Source organism: Melanerpes formicivorus, unplaced genomic scaffold, assembly GCF_026170545.1.
Source record: "Melanerpes formicivorus ecotype bairdi unplaced genomic scaffold, bMelFor1.0.p_v2 SCAF_3, whole genome shotgun sequence".
Lineage (NCBI taxonomy): Eukaryota > Metazoa > Chordata > Aves > Piciformes > Picidae > Melanerpes > Melanerpes formicivorus.
The window spans coordinates 28,317,115-28,341,625 of NW_027142355.1; the positions used below are offsets into that span (position 1 = coordinate 28,317,115).

General features: G+C 41.7%; 1 protein-coding gene across 1 annotated transcript in view; it reads right to left on the reverse strand.

Moving 5' to 3' along the window:
* ST7 (suppression of tumorigenicity 7) overlaps nt 1–21,649 on the reverse strand; it is a 149,820-nt gene extending 128,171 nt beyond the window's left edge. Inside the window, 1 exon segment of the mRNA XM_068169835.1 lies at nt 21,416–21,649. Coding sequence (XP_068025936.1) covers nt 21,416–21,566 — 151 coding nt within the window. The 5' untranslated portion in view covers nt 21,567–21,649.
* Between the last annotated feature and the right edge of the window lie 2,862 nt (nt 21,650–24,511).

Below are 24,511 nucleotides of genomic sequence, written 5' to 3' on the forward strand. Positions count from 1 at the left end.
CTATAGAGCTCCAAAGGAACCACCAAAGCAAGATGAACCAAATCATTTTTTTGCAAACAATGTTTTCCACTAGCTAAAAATTCTGTAGAATTAAAGGTTCTGGCCAGTCAATGCCCTTCTGCTTCCATTTACTGTTAGGAATGAAAAAAACTTGACCAATAATTTCTTTCCCAAACTCTCCTCAGCCTGTTCCAATTTGGGACAGAACTCAGTCTAGTAAAAAATATTTTTAAACAATGTGGTTTATTTATAATTGGAAAAGTGATCTCAGTAATCAGCAGAATTACTAGAAGTTACTAAATTTAAAACACAGTGACTGCATTTTCTTCTCTCTCCACACAGCACAACAGATTGAGCAGAAAATCTGAGAGCTGCTTGTACGCCGCTTAACAGAATCCTCTCCCTCCAGAAAAAGCTGCAGCCAGAACCAGAAAAAAACATACCTAAAAAGCAAAAAATCCCAAACCAGACAAACAGATGTGATGTTAGGACATAGTCTCCTTTATATAGTGTGGTTCACCTAAACATTATGAGTACTATTACCCTACCCAAAAAAGACTACTGTAGAGAGTGATGTAGCAGTGGCAATCAAGATTGTAAGATTAAAAACCGCGTGATCGTTTAGGTCGCATAAGAGTTAAAAGAGAAGAGATATTGTAGGTGTATGTAGAATAAAGAAGCAGAACTGCAAAAAAATCAGGGGATGAACTGAGAATAGGGGTTTACTACATTATGTCATTATGAAAAGACAACGCTGAAGTCAAGAACTAGCAAAACTCAAAGTTAGACTTACCATAAGACTATTGGAAAAGGGAAGCCAACTGGCAAACTCAGGTGTGGGAGTAAATTGGAGGTGAAAGAGAGGTAGACTACAACTGGCATCTATGCATTAAGAGCCATTTTACATTGCCTGCTATATCTGCACTTGGTATTGTCTATTCTCAAGAAGAAAAACATCACTCCAAAAAAAGGAAAATCAGTCCCTACCTCCCCTAGAACACCATCAGAAATGACCTGAGTGACTCCACTGCAGAAGTTTCTATGTTCTGTGTAGTTTCTGAAGCACAGCCTGCTAACACACACACACACACACACACAACCTGCTCTGCTGCTCAAAAATATCAGGAATATGTTAAAACCCCTACTGTACCAATAACAGGAAACTAGTTTATGATTTCCAGACTAACCTGAAGAAGCTCTCAGCATACATTATATTATGTTTGAACTGGAGACTGTCTTGTCTTCCCAAGTAAGCACTGCAATCCATCACGCTTACTCCAGCTATGTGACACTCTGCAAAAGTAAAAGCAGGACTAAGGCTGTGGTCTGACAGGTATTTCCGGCTGCAGATCAGGAGTTTCGTGATTTTTTCACTGTGAATGGATGTAGTCTCCACTCTCCCTATCTGGGACAACCCCAAAAAGTCTGCTGACATAACAACACAAATAGCTGATCTACACATCATTTCTGCCTAAGGGATGGAGGTCATAGCCACAACCAGAAGCAAGCAAAATCACTGTATGGAGAACTGTGATCATCTTGTCTTGCCACATCTGTCCAGATGTATACTTGGTTTTGAAGCACAAGTCAAGTGGGCAACAGCAATGAAACACCTCTCATCAGAGGCTTCAAGTGCATTGGTTTCACAATGAATGAAATCTAACCATGATTCAGTTGCGTTTTACCCTCCATACTCCCAGGTCAGAGAACAGTCAGAGATTTGTTTGCCTTTGGAGTAAGAACTTCAAGATTTTGCCTTCACTACAATTTTACAGCAGTACTGCAATTGGATGTTAATTATATCATGAGGAAGAAAGCAGGAAAAAAAATCACAGTTTTGGTAATGAAGACACTATTTCTTGCTAATACCAGTCACCAGCTCGCTAAACATCATTTCCCATTCTCCCATTGGACCTATGTGTCTAACCAGAGGAAAGGAACTGTGACAGCAATTAAACCCCATCCTTCCCACTTACTTATTTTCAACCAAAGGGCCTTTCTCAGGAAAACAGTTCTGAGCATGACTAGAAGAAATTAAAATAAAAGCTAGTAAAGATGTAATACCTTTTATGTTTTTTGTGATAGTTTCTTGAGGGTTTCACAGAGGATGCAAGTATGGAAAGCTGTTATATTCTCATTCTACTCACGCAACTAGAAGCTAAAAGCTTTTCACCTCAATTTGGTTTAAAAATCATAAAAAAGCAAGTGACACAGAGATTGTGAATTCTTTCCATGTCATTGTCCATGGTACTTCATGTGCTGCAAATTTGACAAGGGGTTGTGATGACATGGATGAAGCAAGAAAATAAAGTAAATTCAAACACAACTGGAGAAAGAGTATATGAAAAAGTTATCATTCATTCAAAAACTGGAGAGTAAAGGAGAACTTGATACTAAAATGATATTGGTTAACATTTCATATATATATAAATCAAGCATTATTTGCCCTTTCTTTTACAAATGAAGAATTGTTTTTAATGAAAAATCATAGTTTCATAGTTTCATTCAGGGTTGGAAGGGACCACAAGGATCATCTAGTTCCAACCCCCCTGCCATGGGCAGGGACACCCCACACTAGATCAGGCTGGACAGAGCCTCATCCAGCCTGCTCTTAAACACCCCCAGGGATGGGGCCTCGACCACCTCCCTGGACAACCCATTCCAGGGTTTCACCACTCTCATGGTGAAGAACCTCCTCCTCACATCCAGCCTGAATCTCCCCACCTCCAGCTTCATTCCATTCCCCCTAGTCCTATCACTACCTGAGATCCTGAGAAGTCCTTCCCCAGCCTTCCTGTAGGCCCCTTTCGGATACTGGAAGGTGACAATGAGATCACCTCGGAGCCTTCTCTTCTGCAGACTGAACAGCCCCAACTCCTTCAGTCTGTCCTCATAGGAGAGGTGCTCCAGCCCTCTGATCATCCTTGTGGCCCTTCTCTGGACACGCTCCAGCACCTTCACATCCCTCTTGTAATAGGGGCTCCAGAACTGGACACAGTACTCCAGGTGGGGTCTCACCAGGGCTGAGTAGAGGGGGAGGATCACCTCCCTCGACCTGCTAGCCACACTTCTCCTGATGCAGCCCAGGATCTGATTGGCTTTGCGGGCTGCAAGTGCACACTGAGAGCTCATGTTGAGCTTTTTGTCCACCAGCACCCCGAAGTCTCTCTCCTCAGGGCTACTTTCCAGCCAGTCACTGCCCAGCCTGGATTTGTGCCTGGGATTGCCTCGACCCAGATGCAGGACCCTGCACTTGCTCTTATTGAACTTCATGAGGTTGGCTTATGCCCACCTCTCCAGCCTGTCAAGGTCCCTCTGGATGGCCTCCCTTCCCTCCAGCATGTCTGCTGCACCACACAGCTTGGTGTCATCAGCAAACTTGCTGAGGGTGCACTCAATGCCACTGTCCATGTCCCCCACAAAGATGTTGAATAAGACAGGTCCCAGGACTGATCCCTGAGGGACTCCGCTTGTCACTGGCCTCCACTGGGACATGGAGCCATTGACAGCCACTCTTTGGGTGCGGCCATCAAGCCAGTTCCTTATCCATCTAGTGGTCCACCCATCAAACCCATGTGTCACCAGTTTGGAGACCAGGATGTGGTGTGGGACAGTGTTGAAGGCTTTGCTCAGGTCCAGGTAAATGACATCAGTTGCTCGCCCCTCATCTATTAATTTTGTCACCTGCTCATAGAAGGCCACCAGGTAAGGCCATCAGCAGTAAGCCTTACTCATAGTCATGTTCATTTAGATGTTCATGCCTTCAGATGTTACAACTGGGCAAATTCAGCTGTTAAAAAGTATGTCCATAGAACAGTACTTAAGATGTAAACTTCTAATATTTCTGGCCCTGCCAATGCTGTTCTGCATTAGAAGACATGGCAAACTAAGAAAGGGCCAAGGGCTTGTCTACCAAAGCAGCTGCCCCTTAAAAGTCACTCCCCTTCCAATTATTTTATACCATGTTAAATGTGGAAGAGGACAAGGCTGATGATATATGTATTATGCAACAATTTAAGAGATGACTCACCAGAACAACAGTCTTGACATTCAATGCGAGTTTCTTCTAGCCACATGGTTTATTTTTTTCCTTGTATTATCTCTTTGAAATCTAATATCCTAGTTAAGATGCTGCCTTGACAGACACTAGTGAGTATTTTATTCCATTTATGAATATCTGTCATAAAATCACAGCTGAGATTGCTCTTACTACAACACTTTATAGAAAAAGAACAAAGAAAATAAAAGAAGTAATTAAGTATTTAAATGGCTTCTACCTAATATGTCTCATTAATTTCCTCAGCTGAAGTCATGGTAGCCCACAGAAAGAACATAAAGCAGCTGAACAACAAACTGAATGTACAGAGCTAGAGGTCAGTTGATTTGGCTTACAAAAGAACAATGATTTATAGAGGGACAACCTGCTACACAATTCTTTTAGCAAGGCAGACATCAGCAAAGGAAAGCAATGATTTCTTTCCTGATTAAAAAAAAGGTCAAATGCTAAAAATGAGCAATATCTTCTATAAAGATGAGAATGAATCAAAAAGGGCATTTTTGGAGACTTGCAAAAGTGCCCATAATTGCAGGTGCCTGAACAGATCAGTTGTATTTGGGTGGCATAAAAAGAATAACTACCACTTTTTTTTTTGCATATACAAAATCAACAACAAAACATATGTCTGAATGTATACACAAATGCTCAGACAGATGAGATTAACCTCACAACCACCTAAAAGGAGACAAACCTTCAGAAGGAAAGCTTATTTTGCAGAATAAGCTAGCCAGAGTCAGGCACACATTAGCTTCACAAGAAAGCAGCCTGAGTTGTGGCCCAGGAAAGGGCTGCACATGCACAGATGTTCTTCACCAGTCTTCACAGATGACCTTCTGGTGTGGGCTAGGCTGTGTCACAAGAGGGCAGCCAGTGGGACAGGTCACACTTGGTGTTGGGGGGGCAAGCTCCTCAACCATTGAAGGCTGCCAGTGTAGCAGGATAAACTAGTGTGAGTTTCACTGCATTAAAAATTACACTGTCTGTGAAAATGCTTTGTGGTTTTAACGGTTGAGGCAGTGGGTTGAGCAAAGGCAGGCAGGCCCATTACCAGTTTCCTCCTCAGCATCTCAATGTCCCCCCTGATTAAAGTCTGCAGTCTGCAAGAGTACTGGCACACAGGTGCAGCACCCATCATCACACTTGTTTGAAACTCACGCTCCATCTTATTCTGCGGGAATCACTTCAGGAAGACAAATATGAGACTTCTGTCAGTTGGTCTTTGGGTCCTGCATTCTCCATTTTGTGTCCTCCTTAAAATAATGCAGCTTTATGGCAGTCACCATTGTTCCTTTGATTTACTGGGGTCAAGGTCCTGGGTCTCATGAACCTCATCTTTTATCTGACCTTGCAAAAGCAACCTAGAGAACACCTCACAAGCAGACTTCTCAAGGTCAAGGGTGGGACTTGACTTTGCCTCACAACTACCCCAGCTGTAAAATGGCCCTACAAATTATATTTCTTACCTATCATGTGACTGTGGTCAATTTAATTCTTCTTGTCTGGAGATAACTTGATGCAATACAATGAGAGTTACAGATCTCTATTTGTGTATGATGGGCTCAGTCCTGTTCACAGCCTTGCCACATAGGGTTGTATCTGTGTGTGCATGCTACCAGAAACTGTCACTAGGTCTCTGACACAATCAGACATAAATTTTATTCAGACTACATTTCCTACAGGCTGCAGCCACCTCTCCTCCCTGGATCCCTCCTGTGTCTTTAACAGCATGCCCTCTAGTGCATAAACCGCACACAAACTTTTCCACTTCTGTCCATATTTACTGCATATCAAATGCAAAATATGTTTAAGGTAGCCTAGGCAAGGCATGATGCAGGCCTGGCCCTGCTCAAGTGCTAAGGAAAGGACTAGAAGCAAGGACAAAGGGAAAAGAATACTTACAAACCAACAACATAGAACAAGTGTCTAATCTTACTGTTCCCATCTGAATAGCAACCACAAGGAAATGGAAGCAACTCAAAGGAAAGCACACTGGCTTTTAATCAGTTTTCTCCATGATAAACATCTGCTGAATCAAAACTACAATTTTATTCCCTTCAAAATCAGCTAATTCCTTCTACTAAACAAACTGCAACATGCTGAGCAGTAACGTTAATGGTCTCTGTAAATACTAATAAGTTTATTTTGTTCTCTCCAAATTAAGAACAGAATTCAAACTTCAGATCATTCCCATCTACTGCCGTGCAATGCCGGCAATCCTCTGACCAGAGGAATGCATATTTTAAGAGCAACGTTGAGGACCTAGGTTAGCCAATGTTCATCTTGCTGAACTAGAGCATTCAAAGGAAGCAAATATTGTAAACAAATTTGTTTGAATTGGCATGTGTGGTTTGTTTACTATCATTTTATGTTCTTCTCACATCTCTCATTAATATTTACTTTTATTACAAACTGACAGTGTAGCCTCCTGCAAAAGCCACAGCTATGATGCACAAGACAGAATTATACCAACCTAAAAGTAAAAGGATATTGTGCCATTATAGATGCAAATACTTCATTGTTTATCAGATATTCAATGTGTTTCTCTGAGCAAAGTACTTTCTGGTTTATTATTATGCTTATTAGAAAGAGCATATAAATAAATACACGTTAATAAGTAAACTAGTGGCTGACTAAAGCAGCTAAGTGATGAAATAGCACTGGTGCTTCTGAAAACATTGCCCTGTAGATGAAATTCCAGTCTGTGTGTTTAAAACATATATCCCAGATAAGACAATGCTATAAACCAGAAGAGAATATACTTTTAATAACAATTTATTTTCACCTTAAGACCAAAGCTAGGTATAAAGCTAAGGAGGAAGAGGGAAAAGAAGAACACGGAGCCTTTAGTTAAAAGGCAGGCTCAGGTACTGCTGGTGAAGGCACAGATATGTGCAAACTCGTTTCAGATTGCTGGGGAGTGTTTGGAAGTCATTCAAACTGAGTACCCTCTCCACTAGTTGGTTAAATGTTTTGGTGACACAGACTCTTCTCAATCAAAAGTTAAATTCTATTTCTCTTTCACAAGACACCAATCTATCATACAAATTAAAAATACATCAAAGAACTGCAGAGCCTGTCTCACACAAGACACATTGTTACATACTCTATCAATGCAGTGGGTTTATGATCCTTATGAAAGAACAAATTTTCTGAAGGGATGAGCCCAGGACTCCCACTGCTGTGGCCTGAAGTGTCTGTTGTATGAAGCCCTGTGAGGGAATATTGGCCATCCCAGACACCACCAGCCCCTTTGCTCCTAAAGCACAGGCATTTATGAGAAAAGGCTTCTTAAAACTTCATCGCTCCTCAGTTCCTTTCACTTTAAATGCTTCTCTGCCACTTAGATTAGAGAAGAAAAAGCCACACAAAATTAAACAAGAGAGATTTTGGTTGGGAGGCCTTTAGTTATTCATTCACTCTTTAATATTGATTTTTGTGCCTGTGCAGAAGTATCACATGGATGTGCCTTGGAAAAAGGATGACTGCAGTTTATGGAGGGCTGTGTGTATAAGGCAGGTCAACGGTCAAAGTAGTTCTCCGTTGGATTCTCTCTGTGCCTGGTTTTTGAATTGTGGGGTTTTTGAAAACTAAGTGTTCACCTTGGGCTAACCACAAACTCTTCTGTAGCTCTATGTGTTCACTGCAAAAATGCAAAGAGGTTATAACTCAAAATGGAAGAGTTGAGATGTTGGGTGATCCCCACAGCAGCTGCTGCTCTCGCAGTGAGCCAAGGTGGGTCAGCATTTACAGATGAGCCACCTTACAACTGACTGGCAGCTGGTCTCATTTACACCAACAAACAGCCCTGTAGTAAAGTTGATGGTATAGCAGTATACAAACCCACACACTTCTGCCATCCAGTAACTCCACCACATCTAAGTAATAATCACAGAATGGTAGGGCTGGAAGGGACCTCTGAAAATCATTGAATCCAACCCCCTCACCCTCAAAGTAAAGAAGTTCCTTCTCATGTTTAGATAGAACTTCCTATGCTCACATTTATGCCCCTTACCTCTTGTACTGTCACTGGGCATCACTGAGAAGAGTTTGGCCCCATCTTTCCTGACACCCACCATTTATAAGCATTAATAAGATCCCACCTCAGCCTCCTCTTCTTCAAGCTAAACAGACCTAGCTCTCTTGGCCTTTCCTCATATGACAGATGTTGAAGTTGCCTAATCATCTTAGTAGCCCTGTGCTGGACTCTCTCCAGTAGTTCCTGTATTACTTAGCTCACCTAAGGGAAAACAGTAAGCAACACTGACTAGTCCTGCATGTTGCTCACTTTGTACCCCAACTGACAGAGTTTTTGTAGAGCTGTGTGTTTACAGACCTAGATCCTCAAACACAAGGGCGACATTACTATAAATTATGCAGAAACCTAAATAAAATCAACTGCCTAGTAAGGATGTTGCTCCATAATCAATCATTACCAGTTTGAATGTGGTTTGAGGAAAAATAGGGGATAGGACTTGAAGCACTCAAAATTTTCAGCTGAGTGACTTGCTAATTACTGGGTTTGACTCATATTGTATAATTGTCAGAAAGCTTAAATACCTTGTAAAACTGAAAAGTTATCTTGCAACTTCAAGACCCTAAAACAATGTGTAGGAAGCAACCTAATTTTAAAATTCTTTAAACATGAAAGCACCCAAGAAACTTCACAGTTTAAATTTAGATATGTCAGCTTTTTTTGTTGGTTGTGGGTTGTGGGGTTTGTGGTTTTTTTTTTAACACATATTACTCACTAAATATCTCTACTTAATGCTGTTTAACCTGCACTGCTATCACTTCTCAGTTTCTTGATACCTGTGATGTTCCAAATACAGCAAGGCAGCAAATGTGCAAACTTACTTCAGATTGTTGGGGAGTGTTTGGAAGTCATTCAAACTGAGTACCCTCTCCACTAGTTGGTTAAATGTTTTGGTGACACAGATTCTTCTCAATCAAAAGTTAAATTCTATTTCTCTTTCACAAGACACCAATCTATCAGCTACGGCTTTAAAATGAAGCAACATCATCCCTGTACAAATAAGACCCAGAAGACCTTTAATGTTCCATAATTACCCTCTGCTTTCATGAAGACAAAATGGCACAGAAATGAAATTGTATCTGCTAAAAGTCAGCTTGAGTTACACCTTAAGAGTTTCATAAAAACACTTAATATATATCAGAATAAACCCAGTAAGCCACTAAGATTACTTGAACAAAATAAGTAAGGAGCAGGATACAGTAGTCCCCAAAACAAAGCAAACAATTCACTTTTGAATGGGAACAAAACAGTTGAATGTGGAGGGAAAAAATAAAAGAGCAAGAAAAGAGATATTGTGGCAGGAAAACCAGACAGAGTTCAAAGAGCTTAACATAAACAATGTTACTGAAAGAAATGGCATTTGAAAATTCAAGTCAAACATCAAGACAGTTCTAATAAACTGGTGAAACTCCCTAAACTGTGCCAAAATACCTCATTTCTATATTTATTATGCTACTGCATTACTGACAAAGCAGTACTATCTGAAAGTCCAGAATTTCAAAGATAGCAATAACTTAAGCAACACAGAAATAAAAAATTGGATAAAAAGCAAAATAAGTAAATCATGTCAGCCCAGCCAGAAGTGTCCCTTTATTAAAAATCCTCTTTTTTCTAGAGAAGAAGAAAACTCACTCTAAACACTCTGGATTTCAGTAGAGTATTTGACAGGAAGTCAGTTATCACAGGAGATGGAGAAACCTGCAGCTTGCCCAGGAGCACTGGGCTAGAGAGAATGCATTGAGCTCTCTGAACCTTACTAAATATTTTCATTACCAAACCCAAAATGCTCCAGAAGACAGCTGGTATGAGCTGCCAGAGAAGATGGATGAAAATGAAGGGTGCAAAGGGCTAGAGACCAGCAGGGGTTTCTGCTCACAGCTGGTCAGTTGGCATGACCATGGGTCCACACCTACTATATGATTACACAATGCTATGATCCACCAAAGAGAAAGTGACATAAAAAAGGCAATTTTAACCATATGACTACATAGCAAAATATTTCCCGTGGAAGACAAGAAAGATTCCTTCCACCATATAAGGCAGTCAACAAAGCCTTAGCAGACAATGTACAATGTTGGTTACCCAATTACAAAACTAGTAAAAAACTGTAAGAGTGGAGTATTTCTAGTAAAATCAAAGTCATCCAGTTATTTTAGGAGAGTATGCTAGGAGAGCCTAACAGCTTTAACCTCACAAGGGGAGCACAAGTAAGGAAAACTGGGAACAAGTCCTCACATCAGTGATGCAGTTTCTGCATGTAAAGGAGGGCGCTGTCAGGAGCACAAATCGGTGCAAGTCAGCCACAAATATATTTGAGCTGACTAAGAGCAAAGTTTCTAACCATCAGAGTTATCAAGTTCCAGAAAGAAATCTTTCAGTGTTGTGATTTATGGAAAGATAACAAAATATGACAGGACTGGAGGCAGAGACACAAGAGAGATAGTGAGCCCCATTCACCTTTCTAGTCCCACTGAGCACCACTCTTATCTACTTGTCACAGGAGGCAGAGGACACTAGGACTTCAAGGATGAAAATCCTGGCTGTTGCAAAGCCAGTGACAAAATGCATTCAGCTTTAACACAGACCAAATTCTCTGTCATCAGGTCTAGAGAAACCCTACAGAAGTCCTGAAGCTAATGAGAGCTCCTCATGGTTCATGTTCCCCTCCAAGACTCCATGGCTTTAGGGGCTGCTATTAACACAGCCATGATCAGCCCTTTTAAATCACGGACTCTTTACAAGGATATCTGGGGGGAAATACAAATTAGGAAAATGTAGAACAATACTTATTGCTAAAGAGAATCTCTCATGCTTGTATCACTCTTCCTTTGTCCTGACCCAAAGAACTGGACAGATGGATATAGAGACCAGAAGGCACTTCTATACTGCTCAGCACAGGAGCCTACTCTGGGCACGCAGATAAAGCCATACAGTCAAGCGCTACTGAGGGAGACTCTTCTGCTCCTAAAAGCGGTACGTCTGCATCAGTGCAGCCATACAGGAGACCACCTCAGCTCCTTTTATCAGCAGGAAGGGCTAATCAGTTTGGCTGTAGCATACTGCTGCCACATGAAGTTGGCTTCTGCTTGAGAAGTGGCCTGAGTTGCACTAGGGACTCTGTGTCTCCTCATCTGCACAGGGTATGAGAGGTGAGATGCCCACCTTCTGATGGGATCTCATTTAACTTTCTCTCTGAAAAGTGAGAAAATTACTAGTCTGGGACTCTAAGCCAAGATTTGTGTAAAATATACCAGCTGGGTACACTGCTATCAAATGTACTTTGTAATTAAAATTAGCAAGAGAAATTTCACATGGAAGATTAAGTTTGTTAGTGGATCATATAACATTGCTGCAAACAAAGCCACACTGTAAACAATTTTCAATCCTCAGCATAAAACATATAGGCAGTGCCATCCCAACTTTTAGTTGAAGATCAACATCTACAGCACTCTCGGGTTACAAGCATATTTTCTTGAGAAAGGAATGGTAGCCTTACAATATGGCAATAACATTTTGTGTGCTTTAAATTTCCATCCTTGTGTGTCTTGCCACTGAGCACAAGACCTAACATATCAGCCTAACAGGCCTGACATTTAATAAGCCAAGTTTATTTCTAGAAAGTGAGCTGAAATTAAATCTCATGGTTGCAGTTGTCACACACTGCATAAAAGGAATCATACAATGACTGCATTTCATTTTTGCTCTATAGTTTTCCTCCATCTAATTGGTATATTTAAGTGCACTTAATCACTCAAGTATTGAATCTACTGCAATTATAAATCTCCAGTTCAGACTTCACAATAATAAATCTTTGTCTTCTCACAGCAGCTGGCACGATTTGATTTTTACTTTGAATTTAAGTCCTTTCCCCAGGCTTAACAGCAACAACTTGTTTGTTCTGTCTGCTGAAAGCATGACATTAACTCCTGTCTTTAAATGCATTATTGCTGCTTATGCTTCATAGTCCCAGTGTTAAAATCAGTTGCCCTTCTGCAGTGCCCAAGAAACACACCAAAAAATCCAATTAGCCTGTGCTGGGAGTTTACAAAGCAACTTTCACTCATAAGTATTTACACAGCATCACTGGTCCACATGACATTTCACAGACACAAGGACGAGCTGGAGTTTATAACACAATCTTTCAATAGATGCTCCAGTGCCACAAAGAGCTAATTTGAAAGCTGGTGGAAGGGGCCTTCATACACCTCCTACAAAAGCCAATGGAGGAGTAACATCCCCAGAAGCACCCCATAGTCTGGCCACAGGACCAAACTAGGTTTTATCTTAAATTCTTTGACAAATGCCCTAAATAAGTTCCTAAAGTAGCTAAAAATTGTAAAACTTAGATGTGTTGATCAAATCACAAGACGTAAAACTGCCTTTGGACTGAAGAGGCAGGGGACTCTGTTCCCAGTTTTGCTAGACTTCCTGCATTACCTTGGTGAGCTATTTAGGCCCTGGTTGTTAAGAATTCATGCATAATAACTACCTTTTTAGTAAACTTCTGGACCTATACTTGCAGAACAAACCATGCCATTAAAGATTTTCAGGATCAGGGGTTCCTTTCCATGTGCCTGCCAAGTTTGACATAACTCAGTTATAGTCAGCATACTAACAAATATCTGGAGTAGGGCCTTATTTTGTTAAATACAAAATACCTTCTTAAACAACTACTCTTGTTATAAAACAAATGGATTCTGACTTGTTGCAACTGCTGCACAAAAAAACTGCACCTGACCATCACATTTTCTGATGGTGACTGTTAATTTCTGTAGATTTTATCCCAGAAGAAACTGCTCAGTCATCCAACATAAGTCACCACTTGAGTGGTTTTATTTGCTTTACCACTTGCCAAAAAGACAAATAACTCTCCCTTAAGCACAGTGTTTGCCAACTGACTGAGCTACACACAGAAACCTTGGACGTGGCAGGGATGTTGGGCTGGCACATGCAGAGAAGTCCTGGCACATTCGGGGACTGTCGGAGCCTCTGTGTTTGCACAACATACCTGCACAGTGTCAGCAATTGCTTCCAGATGGTGTTCTTTCGTTTGTTTTGTTTTTAAATCTCAGCATAATAATGTTTTAACAAGTCACCTCTCCTGTTTATCACAGGCCACTAGATTTCACTCACAGTTCCCCCATCATTGAGCTTGGCAAACCTCAGCACACTGACAGTCTTAATACCACAATAGCCAAAGCTGGAAAGTCACAGCATTGCTTGCCACAGCACTGCTTGCCATAGCAGCTGGGTCCAAATGCATATCTTCAAAAATCTCCCAAAAAAAAACATAATTCACATGTGAATTCCTCTGGATTCAGTTTGCAGTCACCCATTTTTGTAAGATTTCATAGAATCAATAAGATTGGAAAAGACCTCAAAGATCATCAAGTCCAACCTCAAGTCCAAGTGTCATCCAAGACCTCATGACTACTAAACCATGGCACCAAGTGCCACATCCAATCACCTCTTGAACACCTCCAGGGATGGTGACTCCACCACCTCCCTGGGCAGCCCATTCCAGTGGCTAACAACTCTCTCTGTGGAGAACTTTCTCCTCACCTCCAGCCTAAACTTCCCCAGGCACAGCTTGAGACTTTTTTTTCCCTTAATTTGTTCGAGAGCTGCTTGCCCATCCAGGCCGGTCGCCTTCCCCACTGGCTCATCTTTTGGCACATGGGAACTGCCAGTTCCTGTGCCTTCAAGAGCTCCTGTTTGAAGTAGGTCCAACCATCCTGGACCCCTTTGTTCTTAAGGGCTGCTACCCAGGGTACTTTCCGAATAAGTTGCTTAAACAAGCTGAAGTTTGCCCTCCGGAAGTCCCTGCATATTGAAAACTCCACTATCTCATGATTGCTGCACCCTAGACAGCTTCCTACTATCACATCTGTCTCCTCTGCATTGAAGGCTGCTTCTTACTGTAGAGTTGACAGTGTCAGCAACCACCTCTCAATTCTTTGTTTCTATCTCAGTGTAGCACACTCAGCGTTGCATGTAGCACATCTCACAGCAAGGCTGCCTCTTCATACCATGGATGATTTGGTCCCAATTCTGCCAAGTGTAATACCTGCATTTTAACTCCAGATTTGATCTAGGAAGCTTGCTATATATGTTTGCCAACTAGTTGGAAAACTGCCTTTGGGCTGAAGAGACTAGGGACTCTGTTTCCAGTTTTGCTAGACTTCCAGCTAGACTCTTACTCCTCAACCAACATCAAGTTGCTTCTGCAACTTCTCTGTGACTAAATAAACAGTTTGAGCCTCCTTATGCCATCAATGCAGTTTTGCTACACCCTGTGTAGTTTCTCTCAGAGATGCTGCTGTTTTCAGAATCCATTTTAAAATACAGGCATATCATTTCCCCAGAAATCCCTGTTTTATCTGGCACTATCATCCTGTGAGGTGTTGCTTTCAAGGCAGGCATCATGTCCTTCTGTCTTTCACTTAATGCAGAGCTTTGACACAGAATTAAAGACTTCTCTCTTGTCAGTCCTTTAGGCACTGACACCATTTAGCACTTCTTGAGTCTTGTAAATGTATGATTTACAGTTTTGCATTTGCTTTGCTTACAAAACAACCACACACACACAATTCTATTTAAAGTTTTTCTTTTAATTTAGAATCACTGGCAGCTCTGACAAGTAAGACCTAAGACCTCTGTGAACAACCAGGCTTATGTTCCTCCAGGCTGACTTTACCCGAGCCCTCGGGGGATGCTTTGGGAAAATCCCACTACCTATATGCAGTTTTAGGAGCACTTTGAAGGCTTTCATCAACACACAAAGGACATCAGACTTCAGTTAGAAGCCGGCAGCACAACACTCGGTTGCGTATCAGCCAGTGTAACAGTAAGTTCACTCGAGATTTTATCAAGTATTATTTTGAAGGCTCTGGCTTACACATTCCCCCTGAAATACTGGCTGCAAATCTTCCAGAACTTTTGCATCATGAAAGTCTATTTCTTAAAGAACTATTTCCTGAAAAGGTTGCATTTGTTACAAACGTCACTCAGCTTTTTCCATTTGGTGCTGTCCGAAAAATTAAGCTCCATCAAAAAAAAAATAAATAAATATCAAACTTGTGAAGAAATGCCAAAATTCCTAGGAAACAATTATTATTGTATGCTGCATCCATCAGAAACAGATCTAAGAAGTTTTGTTAGGGCTTCTTCCCCCACAAGGATCTTAAGTTTCATCTATAAAAATTCCTGTCAAATGTAACAGACTACTTTCACACACATCGTATTCTTTTTCAGAGAAATCAAAGGGAGAGTTTCCAAGTGAGCCATGTTGAAAAGACATGGGCTTAAAATGGTGAAAACCTGGCTTATAATAATGTCTTGAATATTAGCCCATATCCATGTAACACCTAAATTTTTGCAGAACTCAAAGTCAGACCAAAGAAGCCTCTAATGTCCAAACCATGTCTGGAGGACCAGCAGCTACTATGAATGTTTCATGGTGCTGCAATTGATACAGCTGAACATGGAGGTTAAGAGCAAAGAAAAAAGCACTATTGACTTTAGTTCCATTAGGACAGCTGAAAATAAGATCAATATTTAGGAAAGACTTCATTTATATTCTGAGAAATGAAAAAATTAAGACAAGCAATCTGGGGGGCAGTGGGCAAACTACCTACATTTAACAGGTTCTGTGAAACCCACATGCAGAATTAATGCTGACCACAACAACAGCAAACAATTTTTGAAGCAACTACCAGTAAGTCCATAAAGATAAAAGTAACTGTCCTACAGTTCTTCTCAAAAGAAAGCAGCTGTTTACTCATTTGTAATCTGTTTGAAACTCCTTGGCCTTAGGTTAATGTTTTCCAGTTCTCAGGATTAGCTTCCATGGCTTAAATTTATGAAGGGGAACAATACCTCCTGACTGCACTGTCAAGATGGTATCTCAGCAAACACACTGCTATAGGCATGGTGGCTATGGTGATTGAGCACACCATGCAGGCACTGGCAGCCATGCTTATTGGTTCAGGGAGGAGAAATCCCCATGTGTCCAGAGATTAACAAAACCCTTCTGCCCGAAGCTTGATGTATCACTGTAGCTCTGCACTCACAGCTCCAGAGGGCTAAGTATTACCAGCCGGAAAAAAGTGACCATTAGTTAAATCTTAATAACAGCTGAATGTTTTCTGTTGCTACTTGAATTTGCAACCATGTGAATGAAAAGTTACTTATTGCTCACACTGCAGCCTATTGCTGTGCATTGCCTCTACACCACTGCCCAGTGTAGATCTGCAAGGTCAGGAAAGCCAAAAAGGGAAGATTGGAAAGATGAGATGAGCTTCCCTGACTGCAACTACCACCCTAAGGCAGCATAGCCCAAATCTGGGAGGCACATTCCAACTCTTGTAGCACACCTCACAGAATCACACCCAGCTTTCTTGCATGGTTAAATACTGGATAGTTTCCATAAAATGAGAAATCAGTGAGATAGGAGTGGTCCAAGTGCTTTACTTACTGAAGCCTGTGCAATGTGTGCAATACACACATCAGTGAAGGCATCTGAGGTTGACCAGATCACCATAATACCTGGCTGCCTAAAAATCTCTCCATTTTGTGTCTTCAGAGAGACTCCTGGATGAAATGAATGTGTTATTATCCTAAATCTAATTTTACAGGGGACAGAGAAGGCATTTTCAACATGTCTGCTCCATCCTCCTGCCCATGCATGCACAAACTCTTGACTGTGAGTAATCTGGTGTTGGCCAGTGCTACAAGCATTCTTGCACATCAGTTTCTTTCTTCCTCGAGATGGCTGGCACTATGCACAATGTTTCAGGCTTTAAGAAAAGCCTATTACATATTTACAAATCCCATGTTAATTAGAAGACTAAGTAATTATTTCAGTAGGAATGTCATAGTAACAAACAAACAAACAAAAAAAACCCCAAAAACCCAACAAATAAACCAACAAAACACAATAACCAAAACCAAACCTAATGTGGAAAAGCACTCCTCAGAACACAACTTTGTCACAACCACCATGTCCTCATCAAGGTGATGTGGTCTTTCTCCTCTACTTGCAGTTCTCCTGAGTTTGTTGACTTGGGGGCCAAGCATGACAACCTTACATGCTTTACTTTATGCTGTAGGTTTCTAACCATTCAACTGTGTTCAGCTGTGGAGCCCTGCTCTGGTACAGCTGAAGCAGGGATGTCCTGCTGAAAGCCAGTGATACTCTATAGGCACTGACAGAGCTAAATTCAACCCAGAGCTCACAATTGTACATTTATTATTCACCATCTTAGGAAATCAGTTTTTGCTGATTTCTGTACCCTGAGCACCCCAAAGGTTTCCTCCTGTGTCTGCCTCATCACAAGCCAGTTGCATGTAATGCTCTGGTTGTTAAATCTGTCTTTCTGTTGCACTTTGAAAGGCATAAATAAAATCATCAGAAACTGTTTCTGGAACTCTTTCCTTCTCAGGATATGACCAGAATGCCAAATTGTTATGTGAAGAAAAACAAGCAGGGTTTAACATTTTTAGAAGAGGTGTGTCTTAGTTCAGATTAACGTGGCATTCAGAAATCATGCAAGTGCCAACATGGGAGCAAAATACAACATGCTGTATAAAATAATAACATTTACTTTAATTATTTTGAATGAGATTATAACATCCGATTCCTCAACTACTTATTCTGCATTTAATCCTTTAGCCTGGCATATGAAGTCTCTCTTGCTTCCTGGCTAATGATATGGTATGATAGTTCTAGTAGACCTATTTATAAAGGATTTTATTATTTGATTTTCACATTAAACTTCAATAAAATGCAAAAAAAACCCCCACCCAACAACAATTAAAAACCCAAAACAACCAAAACCACAATCAAATTTACCACTAATGATCTTTAAAGTCCCTTCTAATCCAAATCATTCTATGATTAATATTTTTATCTGACAGACTATCTTTCCCTTTGATTCTATCCCAGCAATGTGCTCCACTGAAAAGACTGAAATTAGGCATGCCCCAAAGCATGAGGACTTCCAAATCTTGAGGCCCAGTGGAACACACAGTATGGCTGACTTGCACTCCAAAAAGCTACCAAATGCTCAGGGCATGCCCACCTGTACAACTTCAAAAGAGGGGGAAGAAAGGCCCCATGCTTTCTAGAATTCACCTCTAAAAGTGACCACAGGACTCTGTGCTGAAACCACCAGTAACTACTCTGCCAGCTGCCACAGCATAGCCCACTGCCCAGGTAGCCACTGGGAAACAATTGAAGGCTGTATGAACACTACTGACGCATATTTTGCCACCTGATTTGAAGATCTTCAGACACAGGAAACCCAACGTTCCTTTAGCAGCTGATCCATGGATCGTTAAAAATGAATGCCTCATTATGACTAAACTGAGTTTGCCCTCTGCTTACAGTCATCAATTTTTATTTTTATGTAAAAGGCTATTTATTTCTTCCCCAGGACAATACCTTCTTAATGGAATCTAGGCACCTTTCAGGCAAAATCCCTTAATACAATGTTTCACTCCAGTCCTTAAATATTTTTCCTACTATGTTCTCCAACTTTGCAACTTTGTTTATAAAACACTGACATCATGCATGGAAAACTAAAAGCACACAGCAGTATGAAGTACCAGTCCCTCTGTTAGGTACCCTCCCTTACAAGCCATGTTAGTCCTTCATATCACAGCATGTGGGCCTGTGGGGCTCAGGTTAAGAAGTTTGATCCAAATATCTAATACCATTTTAAATCACTGTTTTGTGAGGTGTAAATCATCCCTGCAGAACTGCACTTTTCTTAGTGGCTGTATAAGCTTGCATCTAGTGGTACTGAAAACCAGTTTGACCTCAACCCACCAACAGATCCAGCTTGTTCTGGGAAAATGCTGAGTCATTGTTCTTAATCACCTGCTGAGTTCCTTACACCATACAGAACTTTTATTAGCACCCTTTATACTTTTATTTTCACATCACTGAGATATATTTGATTAGTATCACATCCGGGGCCAGTTGCTATGGTACTTTATGAGCAACCTTAAACCAATGACAATATCCTACTGGCTCGGGGAAAAAAATCCACAATAAATCAGATCAATTTTTATTCAGTCACAAAAGCTTTGAAAACCAAACCAAACTGGCCTCATGCTATTGCAATGCTGATTTTCTAATAAATACCATTTAGGAACAGATGATGCATAAAGGCCATATTGTGCCTACCGTTCTGCCCTGACAACTCATTTTCATCATGCACTTTGAGACGCACTGGTAATTCCTTCAGTCTTTTTAACCCTCTCAATGCTTAAAACATAGTTATGACAATCTCTCCCATTTACAGATTCTGTATTGCCATTCCACTTGAATTTTGAAGCATTTCAGTGAAAACCAAGATGACTCAGCCGAAGATGGCTGGAGTAACATTTCAAATGAAAAAGTGCATCAAGGGAAAAAAAGAAATCAGAGGAGTTTCACTAGGTCTCAAATGGAGGCCTACAATTTTTTTTTTCCAGTACTGAAAATGGTTAATATAAAACTTTCTGATATTTTTGCTGACAACCATGGCCTGCAATGTTTACCTGGGACACAGGCATTACATAAATTACTGAGATTCAGCAACAAGAATTACACCCTGTTCTAACCACAAGGCAGCAACGTCAAAAGGAACAGGATACTTGTTCAAAGGCATATTGAAAAATATCTGACCCAAATAGTATTTAAAAGTAATTTTTAACTGTGTTTCCACTTAAAGTGAAAAATGCAGTATGTTGAATGTCTTTTCTTTTTCTTTAATTCTTCTTCAAAGGCCTATCAAATGAGAACAGGCCAGAAACATGAGCAAAGAGTACTCAGATAATGTTCCGTGGGTTACATCTCATCTGCCCCCCACAGAAAATAGCCCTTTCCTGTGGGTAAGTTAAATGATCACAGTAGATAGAAAGCAATTTCAAGATAAAGACATAACTATCCAACTCAGACTAGCTAACACAAGTTACTGCTGGTTCAGCATAACAGCTGTGCTATGCTACTTTTGTGGGTCCTAGCAATCAAAGCAAAGTCTATTGCAGTGGTGCTAATCTTCCAGCAAAATTGTACACTTACTACTTATTATAATTCAGAAGATTACGCTGACATCTGATTTTTATCAGAAACATGACAAAAGTTTTAATCCTGTTAAAAAGAAATAAAAAAATTAAATGCTTGAGTATACCACAAATTGCCCAGAAAAAGAAAGTATTAATTGCACTCCATATACTCCCCAAATACAAGCATGCATCCCAGGATAAATGTAGTTCTTTATCCTTCAAACAAACCAAGACTTTTTCACAAACACGATTTTCCTTTGGAGCCTCTCAAACACACATACGCCACCTGACGTCACCTGTTCCTAAGAAAGAGTTCCGAATGAATGAAGATGGGTCTGTGTTTACATACTTCGCTTACACCAAAGATAAGCCTGTTATGGAAATGAATCGAGACCAGGCGCATACGAGATGTCAATTAATTTTCATTGTTCCTGACTTAGGCTTGAGAATTGAACAAGCTGCTCAGGCCCCTGGAATTCTCAAATTAATCTCAAAAGTACAGAAAAAGCACGGCGTTGTTGGGTGGAAACCGCAGCTTTGCTATTTATCATTTACACAGACCACTACCTGGAAATCAAGCACGGCAGGTTTTTTTTTGTTCTTAAAGCCCCGACCAGTCAAAACTCAGTATGTTGGCTGCTTTAGTAAAATCCAGTCTGAAATACAACTCCAGAAACAGCAAGTTTCAGCTGGAGCATGGCCACAGTTTGCCCTATACTCCTGTAGTAACCTTGTCTTTTCCTCCTCACAGCATAGGAGACGAGGAAGAGAAGCTCTTCCAGTACCACTACAGCCCTTACATCCCAGCAGTCTGAAGTAGGAACGCGGCGCAAGGACCAAGCATCGTTAGAAGGCAAAACAAGCAGGGACAGAGTGATAAACCACCAGCAGATGATCTCTTTGCACACCGCAAAGCCCCCTTTGGGTGACGCTGGGATTTCTACAGCCTGCTACAGCCAGCGCAACTACTTTAAGCCTCCCAGACCCTGGAAGCTTCAAGCCCTTCCCGGGCTAGCTGGACCAAGCCAAAAGTCAATCACAAGGTAACATTACCCACCCCAGCGCCTTACAAAATCCTACTCGTACCAGTATGCAAGGGGCTGCGGGGAAGACGGCAAACATCCACGGAAGCTTGGCTGCCTCCCACCACACCGGGCGCCCCCGCGGGCAGCCGCCGTTCCCATTCCTTTTCCCCGGGGGTCGGCCGCGGGGGAAGGGGCCAGGGTGCTCCTCGCGGCGAAAAGAGCACGGCGGGAATGAGTGCTCCCTACCTGTGGTTAAATTGTCATTGATCTTCAGGGGCACCCTTAAGATGTAGACCAGGAAGAGCATGATGAAGAACCACAGTGTCCAGAGATACGTCCAGGACCAGACGATGCAAGACTTCAGCTGCTCCAGAAAGCCCGTCCCAGCTTCAGCCATGTTTTTGGAGTAAAGAGGAAAAAAAAAAAAAAAAAAAGAAAAAGAGAGAGGAAAAACCAACCCGAACCCTGCTCTCTGCTGCCACAACCTTTCAGCGTGTACTTGTGGGATGATTCACGCCTCCCTGAGCCGGCTGCCCCCAGCCTCCTGCACGGACCGCCCGCCGCGGGGCGCGGCCCGGCCCGGCCCAGTGGTACTAGGGCCCGCGGGGCGCTCCCACTTCTCTCCGGTCCCTTTCTTGCTGTGCCCGCGGCACTCCCAGGCGGCCCCGGGCAAAGGCGGGGCCACTGAAAGGGACAGCCTGCAGCTGCGAAGGGTCCCCAAACCCAGGCTTGGTGGGTGGGGGACGTGCTGCGGTGGCAGCTGCGGACCTGCCCCCGGGAGGCTCGGCGCCCCGGCTGCACGCCGCTCCCTGCGCTGGCAGCGGCCGCATGATGAAATGCGGGGAAACAGCGAGAGCGTGAGGAGAAGCGGGGAGGGGAGAGAGGCCGGGCAACTTTTTAACGTCTTTGCGATCTTGAAAGTATTTCAGGCTGTATTTCCACCACGCAATAGGGCTTTAAGCCTGAAAAGGGCTAGTGTAGGACGGCTTTTTGCAGTCTACTTGCGTAAGCGTCTTGCTAGGATAATACCGCAAGCATAAACCCCAGGTTTTGCTTTTGTACAATGCCCAGCAGAGTTCTGAACTGTAAAACTACACCACCCCCCCCACCCCCAATCACCGGAAGATACTATAGAGCGCAAGATGTGTCTCATTAAAATAGGGTCGATAAAGGACTATCGCCATAAAATTGCACTTTTAAAAGACACGTTTCTCCCGTGATTCTCTCGATGAGGTATTTCTTCAGGTAACAAGATTTGTCAGCTGATAGTGACAAAACTTCAGAGGCCCGCTAACAACTGATCTCAGCTTTCTTTGACGTTACACAGGCTACACACAGTAAGTATTCAGCCACCGCAGATCGCAGTTTGTTTGGATCTCTCTCTCTCGTTGCCACAGTCTCTAATACTTTCCAGTATTTTAAGAAACACTAGTAAAGTCTTAAGCAGTACCAAAACCCCAAAAAATGTTAGAGAATTTTTCCTACTGGTGATAGCCACTCTATTCTGGAATTTTCAATCCCAGGCACAAGTCATCATAGAGAAAAACATAGTAGCTTTTCCAGAATGCTTACAATACCTGAAGACATTAAACCAAAATAAAACTGTAGTTATATAAATTGATATCTTCTCATGGTAGGAAAGGCACCAAATTTGTTCTTCCAGACTTGAAGCTGGATGGGGAACACCATCTGAGTTTTGTGCATTTGATGGCGACAGGATCTTCTGATTAAGGGACTGTGGTCCCTATATTGGAATTGTGGTGCAAGACTGGAAAAGTTTTCCTGGCTAATAAATCACAAAGCTTTTAAAATTAGAATATATAGATTAACTACAAAAAAGGTCACTTATAGTTTAATTACATACTAAAGAAAACCATATTTCCTGGGAAGGACTTCTCAGGATCTCAGGTAGTGATAGGACTAGGGGGAATGGAATGAAGCTGGAGGTGGGGAGATTCAGGCTGGATGTGAGGAGGAGGTTCTTCACCATGAGAGTGGTGAAACCCTGGAATGGGTTGTCCAAGGAGGTGGTCGAGGCCCCATCCCTGGAGGTGTTTAAGACCAGGCTGGATGAGGCTCTGTCCAGCCTGATGTAGTGTGGGGTGTCCCTGCCCATGGCAGGGGGTTTGGAACTAGATGATCCTTGTGGTCCCTTCCACCTCTGAATGATACTATGATACATTTCAAACATTTCAGCTTCCCCTTTGTGTTATAAAGGCAAGAAAACACACAAGTCACATCTGAAAAAAACCAATGTTACTCTATCATGCAGTTACTTACAAATCAAAATATTAATTGCACAGTCTCCTATGTATTATTAATAAACCCCAAACACTAAGCCTTCCCCCCCCTTTTATAGATTGTGACCTACGTATTTTAGTTTTCAGAATATTGTTGGTATTATAAAACTAACTACGAATCAATTGATGTATGGAAGACAGAGGTGGTTCATGGAGCTTTAAAAACATCCATTTTTATAAACAGCATTTCCTTGTGATTGTGTTAGCAGTCCTTTATTGGACTGTGCTGGTTTCTTCAGCTATGCTTTCTTTATGTCACCTGTATTGATAGAAGACCAAAATGCTGGGAACTATGCCCTCTTAAAGCATGGTTATTCATTTTATGCCTTTCTTCCTTTAAGCACCCTGTTTCTTCTTCCCCTGGAATTACAGCAGTTATTAATACTTTGCAGTAATTTTATGCAGTTCATTCCTGGCTCTCCAGTGTTTTTACAACGAGGATGAAGTATTTAAAAGCCAAGCTACCAACAGAGTCCAGCACTTCAAGCTCCCTGTAACACACACTAATGGATTTCCCATTGGGTGCTGTTACACAAACAAGAATAATCATGATAACGACAATTATAATGATGATGACAACAATAATGAGATAAAGGTGATAAAGTATGCAGAACTCCCCATTAGGGTATCTTGAATCATGACAAGCTGCTGCACTCATGACTAATTATTATTCCTGTTGTCCCTATTAAAGAAGCACCTAGGCTGAAGGATTCAGTCCTATGAGGAGCAGATGGGGGAGCTGGGGTTGTTTAGCCTGGAGGATGCTCAGGGGAGACCTTATTGCTCTCTACAGCTACCTGAAAGGAGGCTCTAGTGAGGTGGGTGTCTGTCTCTTCTCCCAAGTAACAAATAAGACAAGAGGAAACAACCTCAAGTTGCATTAAGGGAGGTTTAGATTGGACATATGGAAACATTTCTTCACCAAAAGGGTTGTTAAGCATTGAAAGATGCTGCCCCAGGAAGTGGTTGAGTCACTGTCCCTGGAAGTATTTTAAGAGACATGTGAATGTGGTGCTTAGGGACACGGGGTTTTGTGATGAAC